General features: G+C 42.0%; 1 protein-coding gene across 4 annotated transcripts; it reads right to left on the bottom strand.

Annotated features, from left to right (window-relative positions):
- Nucleotides 1-1,008: 1,008 nt before the first annotated feature.
- Nucleotides 1,009-12,538, bottom strand: EIF4G2 (eukaryotic translation initiation factor 4 gamma 2). 4 transcript variants are annotated; one of them, XM_081154284.1, is made up of 22 exons: nucleotides 11,928-12,538; nucleotides 10,499-10,625; nucleotides 10,106-10,171; nucleotides 9,473-9,613; nucleotides 8,825-8,927; nucleotides 8,048-8,179; nucleotides 7,892-7,958; nucleotides 7,647-7,798; nucleotides 7,197-7,307; nucleotides 6,914-6,997; nucleotides 6,727-6,825; nucleotides 6,394-6,535; nucleotides 6,122-6,282; nucleotides 5,644-5,757; nucleotides 4,928-5,053; nucleotides 4,678-4,782; nucleotides 4,369-4,584; nucleotides 4,026-4,284; nucleotides 3,534-3,738; nucleotides 3,212-3,423; nucleotides 3,003-3,124; nucleotides 1,009-1,836 (listed from the first exon to the last, which is right to left on the bottom strand). In XM_081154284.1, the coding sequence occupies exons 8-22, from the start codon at nucleotides 7,728-7,730 to the stop codon at nucleotides 1,771-1,773; spliced, it is 2,106 nt and encodes a 701-aa protein (XP_081010410.1). In that variant the 5' UTR covers nucleotides 7,731-7,798; nucleotides 7,892-7,958; nucleotides 8,048-8,179; nucleotides 8,825-8,927; nucleotides 9,473-9,613; nucleotides 10,106-10,171; nucleotides 10,499-10,625; nucleotides 11,928-12,538; the 3' UTR covers nucleotides 1,009-1,770. The 4 variants fall into 4 exon arrangements, with proteins under 4 accessions (XP_081010410.1, XP_081010411.1, XP_081010412.1 ...); XM_081154285.1 differs by having other exon boundaries at nucleotides 10,499-10,563; nucleotides 11,928-12,148; XM_081154286.1 differs by lacking the exon at nucleotides 5,644-5,757 and having other exon boundaries at nucleotides 11,928-12,186.
- Nucleotides 12,539-16,708: the final 4,170 nt, after the last annotated feature.

Consider the following 16,708-nt stretch of genomic DNA (forward strand, 5'->3'; position numbering starts at 1 on the left):
AAAATCCAGTTAAGGCTATTGTGGAATCTTTAAGACAAGTCACTGCCTATTTCTTTGCCAGTACTAAAGACATTATTCATACAAGGTACATGCCGAGTACATTGAAATCATACTCCATAGTATGGTAGGTTATAAAATGCACTCTTCAGTGTCTGGAACAAGATGGGAGTTATTCAAAGGGTCATCAGTATGAGTTGTTCTTGAAGCATGGGAGGGGAGGGTGTGAGCATGAAAGCCTCACCTCTGCAGCCAATGACAACCGCACATCAGGTCTAAGGCTTCCTTTGGTCCAGTTCCCTTGCTGAACTGGTGGGAAGGTTGGGCAGATGGCCAGGAATAATGCAATTTATCATGATTTCCACAGCTTAGCAGTCAGCTTCCTGAGGTTCTTTTATCTAAAGTGTTGAAGTCTCTGCTTAACCTTAATTTCATCGTACTCAGGACATCCACCAAAAGCTATGCCTGTTAGTTGTTAGAATTTCAGTGGAGAGGATGGCTAATAGAGGAAGGGCTGGCTTCTCTGATGTAAACAGGACACAAACATTGGTTCTACTCCCCACCCCTTGGAGAATGAGCCGGTAGAACACTGAAGACATCAATGTTCTGTCAGGTACAGCAGTAAGGTTTGTTGTTTGTCTGCCTAGAGCTCTCCGGAGAGCAACCAGGACTCAAGCAGCAGCTACTGGGAATGCCTGCAGGATGAACAGCTCTGCTGCCTTGGCCATGAGGGTGGTTAGCCTCTCAGTCACCATGTATTTCAGTATGACAATGAAAAGGTAATGGTCACCAAATTGGTTGTTACCCATCAGCAGTGCACTCCAAATTCACGAGACTTGTCATCTCAGCACTGCCTTTGATCATAAGGACTGTTTGTATATTGGTTACTTCCAGTAACCTGACCTGAGAAATTGTCTCATGGAAACGGAGTTAGAGTAATAAGAATTTAATGTTCCATGTCTGTTTCTTCATAAATTGGTGGATGCTAACTTAAAGTCATACACAACTATATCAAGTATCACAATGTTTATTGATAGATACAAGTATATAAAATCAGGGCATGAACATGACTTGATAAATTAAGTAGACTTAATTTCAATACTATAATAAGAGGGACCAATTCAAATTCTCACCATTTGTTTCACACCCACAAAAACCACTTCAAGGGCATAACGATCTCTCAAAACTGATCAGTTTTGTGCAAGTAAACCATGTTTCTTTTAAAAAGACTTGTGCACTTGCCCAGGCTCAAGGATATTAAAATCTAGCACATAAAGCCCATTACTAGAGGTAGAAATACAGGCAATATACTATTACGGCAACAACCATCAATTACAGTTAAGAATTTTTCTGTAACAACCAAATGGATAATCAAATATTGCAACAACTCAAGTATTACTGAGCAAAGTGCATTTCTACAGTATTCAGTGTTGCTATTCAGTTTTCTAACTTAAAACAGCCTATGATAACTGGCAGCAAAGAAGATCCTTGCAATAGACTGCCTTCTGCTTGAGAACTTATGATGTAAGTATTGCATGCTGCTAATATACTATCTAAACATTAAAGATACTCCTAAAATATTTGATGGTAGACTATGATTAAGACATTACACTACAAAAAAACCTTATGCAGAAGGAAATCCTAACTGACGTGCTTCTGCTTTAAATATTGTGAAAACATTACAGCGGAATGAATTTTCGCAGTGGTTAGGTCAAATGCAGTTACATCATAGCAACAGTATGTTTTGCACAATTTAAGGCTTTGGCTGGTTCTTTAGTCAGCTTCTTCCTCTGATTCTTCTTCTTCAGCAGTTTCTAGCCAGGTTAGCCACTGATTCACCTGTAAATTAATTTGTAATGTAAAAAATTAAAGTAGTACTGACAGAAAAACTTAACGAAAGCTTTGATTCAGGACCAAACTAGCAACCTACCCAAGGACCAAGTTTTATGTAGTACTGCACCTTTTATAACTGCGAACATCCTAGTTGTATATTAGCTTTAAGGTTATTTTTCAAACCATTCGTTAGTTATATTTGAGGTATCATATAAGCTGTTGATGGTAAGTTAGCTTAGATGTCATTCTATGACACTGCTCCAATTATATTTCAGGATCATTTTAGTAGGACAGAGGTTCTTTTCAAACCTAGATATGTTAAAGCTGTACAGTGAAGGGGAGGGGGTGTAAAAATAAGATTCCTAGCCCCGGCCCATGTGGCTGTTGTTAGGACTGTCTCCCTGTACACCGAAAGGTTTGCTGGTTGATTCCACGTCAGGGCACACGCCTAAGTTGTAGGTTCAATCCCAAGCCCTAGTCAGGGTGAGTGCGGAACGCAACTGATTGATGTTTCTCTCTCCCTTCCCCCTCTTTAAAAAAAAATAAAAAATAAAAATCCTAAAGCGATTCCCAGCTCCATCCCCAAATTGCCAGATCAGATCAGACTCAACAAGGACAGAGCTCTAAGCCTAAATGCTGCAAGGGTGACCGATGCTCATTAAACTAGTAGTGAACCTTAGGAGTAAAGACATTGGAGACCACTGTTTCTCAAAGCCTGGTCCCCTGGAAAACTAGTCTAATAAGACCTATTAAATCAGAATCTCTGGAATCAGGCCTGGAACTTGCCTTGTCATTTTAGAATCCCCTAGGGTTAGAATTCCACACTAAGATAGAAAATCAAGCTATGAGAAGAAGCAATCTCCTCTTGACTGGCATTTTTAAAAAAGCTTAAATCCAATCTTGCACAGTCACCCAATATTTATAAATGGCTTTGCTTACATATAGCCATCTCTAACCTAACATCTAACGCACTCCAGTAGGATCAAAGCTGTTCACGTCATAGCTTCACCTCATTTTGCTGCTGCGGTCTACTTTACCATAGTGTATAACAGTGCAGAATGATATGTACAAACCACTATGACTACTTTGCTTGTATTTCAGTTTTAAAGGCTTGTCATTAAAGTAATGCCAAGTGTTGGGAAAAGCAGACCAAATTTCTCCACAAGATTTACCTGGAACAAAGCCTTGCCTTTCCCTGGAAACTCTTGGGTTATATCTTCTTTCCAAGCCAAGAAAGCTTCTTCTTCAATAATTTCCATGTCATAGAAGTGAACAAAAAAGCGCAGTAACATGCCTAAAAGACAAAATGTAATCTCATTATTTAGTGTGCTGTTTAAAAATTACCCCATACTTGTCATTCTTCCCATGTTGCTCCTCTCACCTTTTGGGAAGTTGCTGTTGTAGCAGTGCACCTGAAGAGCATACAGGGCACTCACTTGTAGATCAACATGATCATGAAGGAATTTCTGCATTACTGGCTTGAAAGAAAGAAGCAGTTGTTTTTCCTGCTCTAACTGTTCTTTGGAAGGAGCAGAGGAAGAATCTGTTTCATCACTGGGTGGGTTTACTTCACTAGAAATATACTGTAAGAAGCTACAGAAAAAAATCTTATTAGAACCCAAAAGCAAATTTCCTAATTAGAAACAGACAATTCTTAATCCCTTGCCCTATAAACTTTTTGCAGAAGGCCAACTTTTTCTTACCTAGTCATTAAGATGTTCACAAATCCTTTATCTACATGAAGTTTGGGAGAGATGTTATCTTTTATCCACTTATATATGGTTTGAGGGGATGGATCCAACTTTATTTGTTTCAACAGTTCCTTCTCCAATTTGAGGAGTGGGAATAAGAAACTCAGTCCCTTTCCTTCCAAAATCTCCAACATACGATCCTTATTTTGATCAATTTCTAAAGAGAGAAAGCAATTTTTATCAGGTAATGATTTCCGAAATGTACAAATAAAAAAAATAAAGAACTAACCCAGCAAAGTAAACTTGACATTTGAAGCTAATTAGTTAAAAAAAAAAATCACAACATTTTATGAAAGTGAAATCTACTTGTGGCAGGTAATGCTTATCACAATCTGGACAGAACAATGACACTGCTGGAACTACATAAACCCACTCAAGGTACCAAGGAATCTAGACTTAGCATTAAAACAAAACAAAACAAAACCCTCCCCAGTGTTCTCTTACCTGGAAGCATTTTCTGCATATTGACCTTGCTTTGTTGAAAAAGTTCTGTTAACCATTCTCGGTCTTGTAATTTAGCTAGTTGCTGAAGACAAAGTAAGAAAAGAGGAAAATGGGTGCCACTTTCCAGTGGTTGAGCTAGTTCTGAAATGCTCACCAGCTCTGAAATGATGGCACGAGCTGCAAACTGTGCTAAATATGATTTCACCAAGGGGATGTCAACCTCCAGTTTGGGACACTGGTCCAATACATTCAGGAAAGCCTTAAAAGGAAGATATAGGAATCAGTTTGTTAGTTCTCCAATTTGAATGGAAAGACTTCTCAGAGAACCAGAAAAGTGTCCTACCTGCATGAAATTGTCACTTGTGGCTATGCCTTCCTGTTTGAGTAAGCTGATCAAAGAACTTGCTTTTTCTTTATCTTCATCACTTCTGTCTAGTGACAGGATGATAACTTTGCTTAACATCTCAGGAAGAAAGTGTTTAGGAGCCCTCATTTCTCTCACACCGTTGACAGCTTCATTAGCATTTCCACTATTCAGATATTCAGTCACAACAGTTTCCTGAAAAGAACACAATCCCAGTGTCTTCAGTGCCTTCTGTTTTAAACTCAAATATACTTCATGAACTAGGCTATGGGATTATTTGAAACTTACAGTTAGTTTAAGTAGTTCTTCCTTTGAGGGTGGTGGCTTTTTACTGGTCTTGGCAGGCTTTTCCTGAATAAGTGGTGGGTTAGTTTTGAGACCAAGCTGAGGTGTCTAAAAAACAGTAACATAACAGGTATAAATGTTTAAAAATTTTAAAAGGAAACTTGTGAATTTAGAGGGAATACACTAAAAAAAATCTTTAGACATCTTTAGGAAGTATTAAAGTAGAAAAAGCTGCCATGCTATGGTGCAATACCTGTCCCAGAGGTGGCGTCTGAGTGCGTGGTGGTTGTGCACTGGGAGGAATCATAGTTATCTGGGGCTGAAGCTTTGGCACTTGATTTTTATTCATTAGGAACGACTGAGCAGGCCTCAGGCTAATCTAGAATTGGAAACAAATCAAAACAGGTATCCCAAGTTAACAATATGCAGTTGGGTAAGACGCTAAATACAACATTCCAAAATCCTAAGATTGACTCAGTATATACAAACATGATAGGATCTAGAGCAGGAATGTAAGTTTCACCAATAACCAAAAAGGTACTCCTTGTGAACAGGTTTAATTTCTGGCAAGAGAACTAAAAATCTGATCTACACGAGAATAAGATACTGTAAACCTTATACTTGTATTGAATTTTCCTAGGACTAGCATTACTAAAATAACCAGAAAACTTAATTAAGAGTTTTATTCTTAGTGAAGTCATTCTATTTCAAGGGAAATCACAGTAAAAATCTTGACAACCATTTTCCTTGCTCTCACTAAACACTTAAGAAACTTGCCCTCATATCTCATAATCTTCGCTCACAGGACGCTGGATATCCAAAGAAAGAAAAAGAAGTACAGAAAAGAGAGAAAGAAGGTAAAGAACTCCAGCATTAAGTCCTCTTAACAACGCGTCTTTTTATAATCATCGGGCAATAGATTTCTGAATAGACAAACTGTGGTATATTAAGTAACATAGGCAAATGTACCTCATCTGCATTAAGCTGTCCTTTCTTAGAAAACCGAGGTGGCATATCCTTCGACTGTCCTTGAAGCTGGGATAAGAGTCCCTGACTCTGGTTATGGTAGAGCTGGCTTAGCCCCTATTTCAGAAAGGGAGAAAGAAAGTCTAGATAAAAAGGGGTCCACAAATTATGGTAATAAAGTACCAAAGGGATGAGCCAAGCCATAAGGAAAGCTTAACTGAATTTGCCCAGAGAAGTAAAAGATGAAACAGGGAAGAGTAAAATCTAACCTAACTCTCAAATAAAGTGATGTGGTTTTACTAGTACTTTAGTGATCTTAGGGATAAACATTTCACCCAGTTTAAAACAACTGCCACAGGCATAAATTGGTTTAGAAACACATGATCCTAAAGTATTTGCATTTTTTAAAAAGCAGGAACTAAATCACCTATGTTACAGGGTTTAATACTTGTTGCCTAAACATTCTTAAATGTTTTCTTACCTGGCTTTTCATAAACTTGCCTCCCATTTCTCCAAACTGAGACTGTGTGGGAGGCATGATGTGTCCCCCATGGCCATTGAAGAGCTGATTTGAACGGTGACGCCCCATGGTGGGTGAAAATCTATCTTGGATAACTCCTGGACCAGTACCAATTCCGCTACCTTGAAATATATACATGGACAACTTTTTACAACCCTACTTTTTACAACTCTATCAGTATGTTACACTGATTTTTTTTTAAATAACCAAACTACTGCTTTGTTCTAAATCACCTGGCATTTGTCCAAACATATCAGCAAGTCCTCCAAGTGGGTCCCTATCCATTTTCATCCTGGGTGGCATGAACGGTCCCTCCAGAAAGAAGTCACTTCTCATCCCTTGAGCCATAGGAGCTGGAATAAACACTCCTAGATCCTTTAGAAATAAAGTGAATAAAATACTTGTTTTGGACACTATTTTATGTAAAACTATAATTCTTGTATTGAGGAAAATTGTTATGCTTTTTATGTAATTTCTGAGCTCCACCAGTAAGAGCCTCAAACAAGTTTTAATAGGGTCCTTTGATTATAATCTTAAAGCTCACTTGATTAAAAAAAAAATCTTACTTTTACTGCATCTTGACGGATTTGATTGATCGTCTTTGGTCCATTGTCAAGAAAAGCCTTGCGAGGAACCCAATGGTGTTCTCGCAACTCGACGGTATCCTTTAATTTAAAAATAATTTTAGTAAGTTTCACTTTAATATTCTAAACAAAAAAAGCTTACTAACATAATTAAAGAAGCCAGTTTTACCTGCAGCAGGAAACGAATCCTCGCTGGCAATTCCTTACTTAACATCAAGGAACACATTCGGGCAAAGTACTGATCCATTAAGGACTAATAAAAGAAAAAAAAAATCATTAAAAGAAAGTGCTATGGCAAATGTATACTCTATTTAAGGCTTTTAAGACTTCTAGATTCCAATCAAAGTTAATGACTAAATATGGGAATCCTCTATAATACCACACAAAAATGTAATGATTTGAATAAAATTAAGACAAACTACTTATATATTATCTGTTAGTAACATACATACCTTGGCTCGTTCATGGTCTAATCTAGGTCCCACTGTCCTCATTATCTGACAGAGGCACTCCAAATCCTCTCCCATATCCTTGAGTTGGACTCTCTTCTTCTTTTCCAAAAGCTACCAAAAGAAATGCCTCACGTTGAGAAAAATCTTACATTTATGCTATACTTTCCCTTATGTTTGCATTGACTCATAATTCCTACAGTATCTAATATAGTACTTTCTATTTGGTCTGTGTTAAAGAAATCCCTCCAAAATAAACAATTTAACATAAGTAGGTCATCAGTCTACTCCTACCTTACTACACTGCATACTTACTTCCACAGTCAGGACATTTAACTAAGTTTTGCTGGCCATCTAACATTCTCAGATGGCTAAAGCAATGACTGACTCATTTCCCCAAAATAATTATGTGTACTCAGGGATTATCTAAGCCTATTTTTTAATCATACTTACTGTTTTGATGCACTTATGAAGGATAGATTCATGAATAAGATCAAGCTTCCCAAGTTCTCCAATGAATTTGATGTTCCCCAACATCTTGATCTTAGCAATGGCTCTCTGTTCCTCCTCCTCGGGGAGGAGGGGATTTTCACGCTTATCATAGACTGGAAAAAATATGAAAGAATAAAGTCAACATTCAGAATTAAGTTGAAAATGTACCATATTACTACTACTTAGTATCAAAGATAAATTCTCACCATCAACATTTCTGGTTCGGTTTTCAAATTCATCTTGTAATTTGGAAATTAGGAGGCGTCTGAATGTCTATTAGAAAAAGAAGACATTCGGCAAGTTTTATTAATGAAATCTTTCAAATCAACTTTAAAATGGGCAAAGCAAATACCACCACTTACTGTGCTTTGCTTCTGTCCTGGTTGACCCTCTGCTGCTGGGCCATCAAAGTTTGGTGCATCCTCTGCCAATCGCAGACATAGCTGAGCATACAGTGAGCTATACTTTGGCTCTTCTAGGGCTTTGTCCACAATCTACAGGAAATGGCATAAAGCCCCCCCAACCACAAAACTCAGTATGACAATTTAAAGAACGCTTCCTTTCTAACTTAATTCTTTGCAGTCACAGTAATCTTAGATTTCAAATTTCTTACAAATCCTGGGAATAAGAAAACCTCTTTTGTAAGTATTACTGTGTAAACTGAATTAGGTAATGCACGTAAAGTGCTTAGCACACAGCCTGGAAAAACACAAGTATTTAAAAGTTAGCTATTACAGTGTATTTAAAGAGTCCAATCATACTACTAGTCACCCCCAGAGGTGTTGAAAATATGCCAAAAAAAATCAAAACTATAAACAGACACTGGAATGTTATATCAACTATCACACAACTCGCCCAAGATAAAAATGTTTTCCACAGAATGAAAAACAAAAAAACCTAAACAGCCTGCTTGTGATAAGCTCGTTAACTTTCCAAGCCTACATAGTATGAACAATTTAAGATCCGTTTCTTAAGTCTGATGCCATAAAAGTTAGTGGGTGTTTTAAATCATCATTCAAAAATACATTTACCTAGCTCACACCTCAAGAGTTTTAAGCAATAATGCAAGTGTAAAAAAACCAACTTGGGTTTGTTAAATATTTTTCTCCCCCCTTCAGTTAAGCCAACATGTAACTTACCAGCAGTATGACCCCTTTAAGGATGAGTTTAGACTCTACACCCACATTGAGGAGCTCAAGGCATAGCTTGTCAAACTTTTCAGGAGTAAGCTTATTTAGTATGCTGGGAAAAAAGAAATCACACTTTGTCAGCCAACACACAAGTTATTAAGTTAAAAAACAGCTTTTAAATCATGTTAATTTTTTCTTCTATCATCTCCCTTTAATATCAAGATGTTTCTTCTTACTCATTTAACCAAAGATGTTTAAATAAACCTGTCACTATAATTTAGACTATAATCAGTACCTGACTGGGGTCCCCAGCTGACAAGAAATGTTTCACATATCCTCAAAACCCAGAGAACAAGAAAGAGCCTCCTAATTATGGAGGCTAGATTAGATGCAGGAGCTAAGGCCTGTTCTCTGAGCTTCACTGGGTTAAACACCAGACATGGGCAGTGTCAGCACAACAGGCTGAAAAGGAACTCTAAGCCTCCAAATACTGATGGTGCTGCTCTTTTAAGATAAAACTGTCAACATTGGCATTTGCTAAAATACTTTGGGCATAACCATTGCCTTCTGAGCAATACAGCCTACCCACAAAAGAAATACAGTGAACCCATTCGTCATGCCTTTTAGTAAAAGGACCAAATAGATCTATCAACTTACCCTCTTACTTTCCTGAAGATCGCATCATGTCGTTCTTTTTCATTTGCGGAGTTGTTTGCTGCGGAGTTGTCATCTCGTCTAGTGCTTCGTGCAGGAATCCATTTCTGAGCGTTTTGCCCTGGGGGTTTCCCCAGGAACTCGCTAGTAAAAAAAGAAAATTGTAATTAAAATCGAGACAATTTAAAACATAGCCTGCAGTCACATATAACAAATGTCATACTGATCAGAAATCCTTCTAAATACCAAAATTTCAGTTTAGAGGTTCTCAACTTCCTTTACATCTAAAACAATCAGTAGTTCTCAAGTGTACATCTGAATCATCTGATTTTGTTAGAACAGACTGCTGGGCCCATTCCCTTTCTGCTTTAATGGGTCTGGGGAGGGCCTGATAATTTACATTTCTAATATAGACCCCCAGGTGATGCCAATGCTGCCACATCTTGGGAACCAACATTTTCTAATGTCTCATGAACATGTTGCATGTACAGTATAACCTAAATTTAGGTTACATAGCAGAAACCATGCTCAGTAAGGTTACAATTCCTGATGTCTACTGCCACAACTATATTGTTATGCATAACTAATACAAATCTGTTATTTGTAAGACTCATTGTTTCTACTTGTTCACCATACCTGTTGCCAGCAGTCTTGGGATAGTGCTGAGGTGCACCCCTACTTCCTCCTCCGCCCGAAGAAGCACTGATTAAAAGAAAAACATTAAAAAAAGCTATACCCCAGTTATGTTTCATTCAGAGGGATCTCTTTAATTATTCTGTATTTTAGAAATTACACCACAGATAAAGACTCAACCTGTGCCATAATGGAAATACAAATAATCAATTACATTTATTATTCACATGACAATAAACAAGAGATAGTGAAAATTTAAGGACTTTAAAAAACGAACGCAACACATTATGAATTAAACATACAGCACGTTTATTCAGAATTATTAGGTGTGGTGTGATGATTCTTTTGGTTTTGTGATTGGTCTCTAACAATTGCCCCAAATAAATCTACACGTACCTGAAACGAGAAGCACCCCCTTCTGCAATCGCACTCTCCACTTTGGCGGCTTGACAATGAAGAATCTTCAAAAGAATAATATTAATGGATGGGGTGGGGAGGGATGGGGATGGGAGAAATGAAAAACCTAGAATGAGAAAGAGTACCAAAATTAGACACTGCTCACATACAAGTCTATAAATCCCCCTTCAATTACAATTTATTTCGGATCGAGGCACTGCAGTTGATCCAACTTTCACTGCACTGCAGATCTCATAGGACTAAGAGAATGCACTCAAACGGGCAGCACATTTAGCCACCTACAAGTTCCCTTATGTTCAAGAATGCAGATACAAAAACATCTCAACTGCTAAGAACGTATCTTTGAGGAAAAGCCACATTCTACCTCCTTCAAAACTGAGCACTGAGCTCAGTAAGAGAAAAGCTATCAACATGGGCACAGTACGTGGAAAATGTCCGAACAGTTTAACGCCCCAACGACAAACCAAACGCTGGGTCAGGGACAACCGGCCCGTCTAGCAGTTTCCTCACTGTCCACTCTCTCAACTCCGCGCCCAGGGCGTCGGGGAGGACGCGCGAGGGGCAGGGGCGCGGAGGCCGGCACCGAGCGGGCGGCGGCCTCGGCCCCAACATGGCAGCGGGAACCTCCGCCCCGTTTCTTCCCTTCCTGGGAACAAAAGAGCAGTGGGTTCCTCCCAGCCAGGCCGCGTCAGGGAAGCGTTTCCGACGGGCTCCCCACGAAGCCGCGGCGGGAGAGCCTCGGCGACGAGCGGAGGCGCCCCCGCCGACCGGCTCTTTGTTCTCCAGTCGGGGAGGCGGTCTCCTTCCCCCCCGCCGCCTCCCAAGGGGCCCCCACCCACCCCATAAATCCCCAAGGGGCTGACATCCGCCTCCCCGTTCCCTTCCCAACTGACAAAAGGACGTAAATCTTTGTTTTCTCTCCCCTCTCGGGTCTCTGGAGGAGCCCGTCGGGGATGCCCTTCGCTGCCTCCAGGAAGAGCAGCCCAGCCGCCCCCGGCCGGCACGGGGAATTCACACACCTCCCCGCCGGGAGGCCGGTCTCCGGGACTCCTGCGCCTCGGCTGGTCCCGCGCCAACGGCCGGGCCCTCCCGCCGACCCGCGTCCTCCCCAGCCGCGGCGCGTGCGGCCCCGCCACGCTCTCTCCCGCTCCGAACACACCCGCGCAAGGGCCCGCCCGGACCCCAGCCCCGCAGCCACGAGGACGGTCGACAACGGGAAGGGAGAACAAAGGCGAAGAATTTTCAGGTGCCCCAAGCGCGGAGGAAACGCTAAAAAGGGTCGCCCCGCCCGGGTCCGCCTGCGGCCGCCATTTTGTACCACTCGAGAAGTGGCCTGGGGACGGCGGCCATTTTAGAGCGCACCCCTCGGCGGCGGCAGCGGCGGCGGCGCGGCGGCGGCTCCACTCACCTTCACCGAGAACTCAGCTGCCAGTGCAGCTGCCTCCTCAGGATCCGGCCGTCGGGGACGGGGAAGGGAGGGGGAAGGGGAACGGAAAACAAAAAAGGGGGAGGGAAGGGGGAGGAAGGAGTCGGAAACGGCTGGAAACTCTCAGTTCAGAAGAGTCGCTGCTGCAGCCACCACCCGGTACTCGCCGCCACCTCCATAGAGCTCCGACTCACTGCTGGCTCTGAGGCGTGTCTGAAGCCGAACTTATCACTCTGGGGCAGCCGAACCCAGCAGAGCCGCCCCGAATGGCTCCTGCGCCACCCAATCAGCAGCCCGGCTCCCGCCCGCCACCAATCCGCGCAGGATGGCGGGGAGGAGCCGTCGCGCCAAGCTCGGTTGCAGCGCAGCCCCGCCGCAGTGCGCAAAGCCGTATTCACGAAGACTCTGAGCCGAGCCAGCGGCGTAAGGGCCGCGGAGCACGGCCGCGCTGCGGGCCGCTTGCGTAAAGCCGGAGGGCCGGCCTGCGTCTGCGCTGGCGTGGCTGCCTCATCTTCCTCCCGTCTTTGTTCCCCGAGTTCGTTCCCCACGCGGGAGTTTCACAGCCCTCTTTCCCTTTCCCTCGTTTCCTCCCCGGATTGGGGGACGAAACCTCGCCCTTCCCTACCCTATCCGATTCCTGTCCGTCGCCTTGATGCTCCCGGTGCCTCCGGGAGCAGTGATTGCTCCTCGCGGGCCGGGCTCCCCGTAGGAGGCTGGCGCCCCCGGGGCGCAGCGCCTGGAATCACTGCGGGAACCCGGGCGCTCGGCCCCGGCTGCCTCCGGTGGGGGAGCCGGGAGACGGGTTCGGGAGACCAGACGGCGACCCGAGCGCGTGAAGAACGCTGCCCTGCGCGCCCTGCCAGTGGCAGCCCCGCGGCGCGGACGGGAAGGCCGACGGGCGGCTTCATTGTGCCCAGCGCCTCACCCAGAACAGCTTTCCCCAGGCGCCCGGGCGCCCGAGGGTTCAATCGCTAGCGCCTGTTTTTGTTCGTGTTTTCTTTTTCTTTCTTTTTTTTTTAAAGCCCGTTGAAGACGGTCAGCTGTGTATTTCCATTTTATGTAAGGTCCACCGTAACAAATAGGATTAGGCTTTTCGAAGCCGGCCGGGTGAACTGTGTTTACTTCTCGGGTAATATTTTAAAGGCGGGGTACCACAAAACGAAGTGTTATATCGTTTGCGACATTTCAGCTACCCAAAAATGGAGTCATATTTCCACATACTAAACAACCAACAGCAATGTCCCCATCTTCATTTTGGATACACGGTTAATGTAACGTGTAATCAAAAGAAAGCGTGTGTGTGTCTTACGCATGACTTTTAAAGAAAGTGTTCAATAAAGGGCAGGATTTTCAAAGACCTAAACTTGTGTTTGACGTGTCCGAGCAGCTCCTGGGGTGCAGCGCCCGGCCCCGACAGTTCCCGAGGGAGCGCGGCTCGCCCCGGACGCCGACCCGGCCGCGGGCTCCCGCTCCGCGCGCACCCGGAGGGCGGCGCCGCGGCCGGCGCGTCGGTCCCCGCCAGGCGTCAGGCTGAGAGCCCTCCGGCTGTGCGCCCGCGGTGGTCGCCGGTAAGTCAGCTTCGCCCGGGCTCTGACGACTGGAAGGACAGTCTCGCTCTCGGGGCTGGGGAAGCTTTTTTAGGGGAAAGGTGCAAATTATGTTTCAAGTACAAAAGGCTTCACTTTGTAACTTCAGGACCCCTTTAGCCTCAAAATAACACCAGAATAATATTTCTCTATAATTTCTATAGGGCTTTCCAGTGGCAAAAAGGCTTCATATACATAGCGTTTTATTTTTGCCTAACTGGCTTACATTGTTCATGACTAATAATACATTAATCTGATAGAATAGTGTTCAGAAGCACTATTCTAGTCTATACTACCAAGAGAATATTTACTGAGCCCTCAAACCTGGATGGACTTCTGAGGAACTTGCAGCTCAATAATTAAAAATAAAAAAAGGTTTTGCATAGTTACCATTTTTTTTTTTTTTCTAATTGTAAAACTCCTCTGATATGGGCTTTGGAGATGGGAGTGTATGTGAGAACCTGGGCTGGGAGAAAGTAACCCATGGTTAAAAAAAAAAAAAAAAGTGAAAATATGGATAAAACATAATCTTTCAATTACCTTTCAGTTGGTGGGAGAGAAAGATATTCACAATTTTGATATATTTCCATCACATCATGGATGTGTAAAAATTCAAATCATTGTCTGGAATTTAGCTTTCAGTTTATAGAAAATTGAATTTTAAATACACCCACTTCAATCTGTGATGTTTAGCACTTCCATTTTATGTCAATCTTTACAACTATAAATACTGTTATTCCTATTTTACAGATCCAGGAACTAAGAGACAGCAGTTTCATAACTTGCCCACAGCAACACAGTAAGTGGTAGAGAAGATATTTGAACTAACTAATCTGACTGCTTTGTATTATAATAGGAAGATGATCAGTTACATACTGAATCTTTTGAATTTGAACAAATAATTCAAAAAAGCAAAATGGCTATAGAGGCCAGGCAAGAACATAAACGAGTGAGTCAGGTGAGATTTATTTTTTAATCTTCACCTGAGGATGCATTTTCCATTGTTTTTCAGAGAGAGTGGAAGGGGGAGAGAGAGAGACACATCCACTGGTTGCCTCCTGCATGCACCCCAACTGGGCCAGATCAAGCCTGCAGTGGAAGTACCTGCCCTTGACCTGGACTGGAATAGAACCTGAGATCCTTCAGGCCTCGGGCAGATGCTCTAACCACTTAGCAAACTGGCTAAGGGCCAAGTGAGATTTAACTATGGTGAAATAAAGAAAAAACATCTAGATGAGGCCGTTGCTATTCAGCTATACTTAAATATCTGTTGAAATTTCAGTCCCTGAATTGCCATATTTTAAGATTTTTCATGAAAAGATGGAAATCTGGATTTGTATGTATAATCTTCTAAAATTTGAATGTTAATGAATTCAAATGTTTAAAATTACCGTGGTCCAAAGTAAATACGCCTGCAAGTTGGCATCTCTGATCAGTAATAGGCTGTTGGAAATTCAGAATTGAAGTTAGTGAAAGATCGGGGCTGAAGGTGGATGATTAGGGTATCCTTAAATTCAGAAAGGATAGCAGATGATGCAGGAGCTATACATTAGAATAATAACCAGCAGTTAACATTATTAGTTAAAATAATGCTAAAGAATATGAATTAACAAGTCAGGACTCTTAACAGATTTTCAATCTTAGAGAAAACTGATGTAAAATGGAAGTGTTAAACATCACAGATTGAAGTGGGTGTATTTAAAATTCAATTTTCTATAAACTAAAAGCTAAATTCCAGACAATGAGACAATGTATGAAAGGACATAGCACAGTCCCTGACATAGTAATTACATGTCAATTACTATATTATCAATAATATTGATTAATCAACTGTTTCACAACTATTTTAGTTTTGCTAAAGATCCCACTATTCTTTTGTACTAGAAATTTGACTCTACATTTTCTCTTTCCTTTTGATCAGGTTTAATATTCAATCAGTAACTGAGTACTGATGTTATTTCCCTCTAATAATCTTCCTACATTCACCTCTATCCTACAACTTTATTGCATGCATGCTAATCTAGGCCTTAGTATAAAAATTTCTCCTGGATTATTGAAAACTTACAGTTAGTCTCCTATAGTCTTTTCCCTCTACTCTGGATACTCATATAAGTCTTCCTTAAAACACTGCCCCCCCCGCCTCCCCCCCATCATTGCCATCTTTAAGATCTTAGTGTTTCACTGTTTTCTGCATCAGTTGATCTCGATCTTGGCTGCACAGTAGAATCACCTGGGGACCTTCTAAAACTCTCAGTGCCCAGGCCTCATCCAAGACCAGAGACGCGGGATCCAGGCATCAACAGCTTTTAAAGCTCTCCAAGTGATTCCAGTGTGCATTCAAGGTTTGAGAACCACTGTAGCAGGTCAGAATATTATAGAAAATGATAACATTTACAGCTGGGGGGAAAAAATGCCTAGGAAAAGGAAACTGGGTTCTAGAAAAGGGACTTTCCCCAAGTAGGGAAACATGCATTTGAACCCAGGGATCCCAGTTCATATGCTTCTGCCTGGCTTTCAAGCCCTAGCCTCCTTCTGTTGGTCTTATTTCACCACTCCCAGACACCCGGTCTTCTCTCACAGAGCCAGTTACGCTGGTATTGCTGCCTCAAAGAATTCACTCCCACTGATGTGCTATTGCTTGTAATTTTGAGGCCATCCTCATTTATCCCCTCTACCTATTTATTCCTGAAGCACAGACATGAATATATAAATGCCAGTAGATTTCCCCTAACAGAACAATATCAGAACTCCTTAGTTTGACCCTTTGTCATCTGGTTTCAGACTTCTTCACTGCTCTTAGCTACATCCCACCTCCAGTCCTGCTTATCCCTAATCTAGCTCTATGGGACTCAAAACTTGTTATAACATCAGTGTTTTATATCATATGACTAAAATTTAGGTCTTTGTCAGAGACTTGGCAGAAAAAAATAAAGCTAATGGGTTAATATACTAATGGTTAGGCAAGGAGCTTGAGCTTAATCTCTGTTTTCAAGAAGCTCACAAGCTAGACAAAAGATACATACGCCAATTATACACAAAGGCAGGAAAGGGTAGAATGAATGTTAAACTGAACAACCAAGAATAAATGCTCTAAGGCTTCATAAAGGGAATAACAGGAGATGAATCTGTGACCATCCTGGAGTACCAGAAGGATGATTTGGGACTGACTCTAAGGGC

The sequence above is a fragment of the Miniopterus schreibersii genome (genome assembly GCF_964146895.1).
Source record: "Miniopterus schreibersii genome assembly, chromosome: 12".
In the NCBI taxonomy this organism is placed as follows: Eukaryota; Metazoa; Chordata; class Mammalia; order Chiroptera; family Miniopteridae; genus Miniopterus; species Miniopterus schreibersii.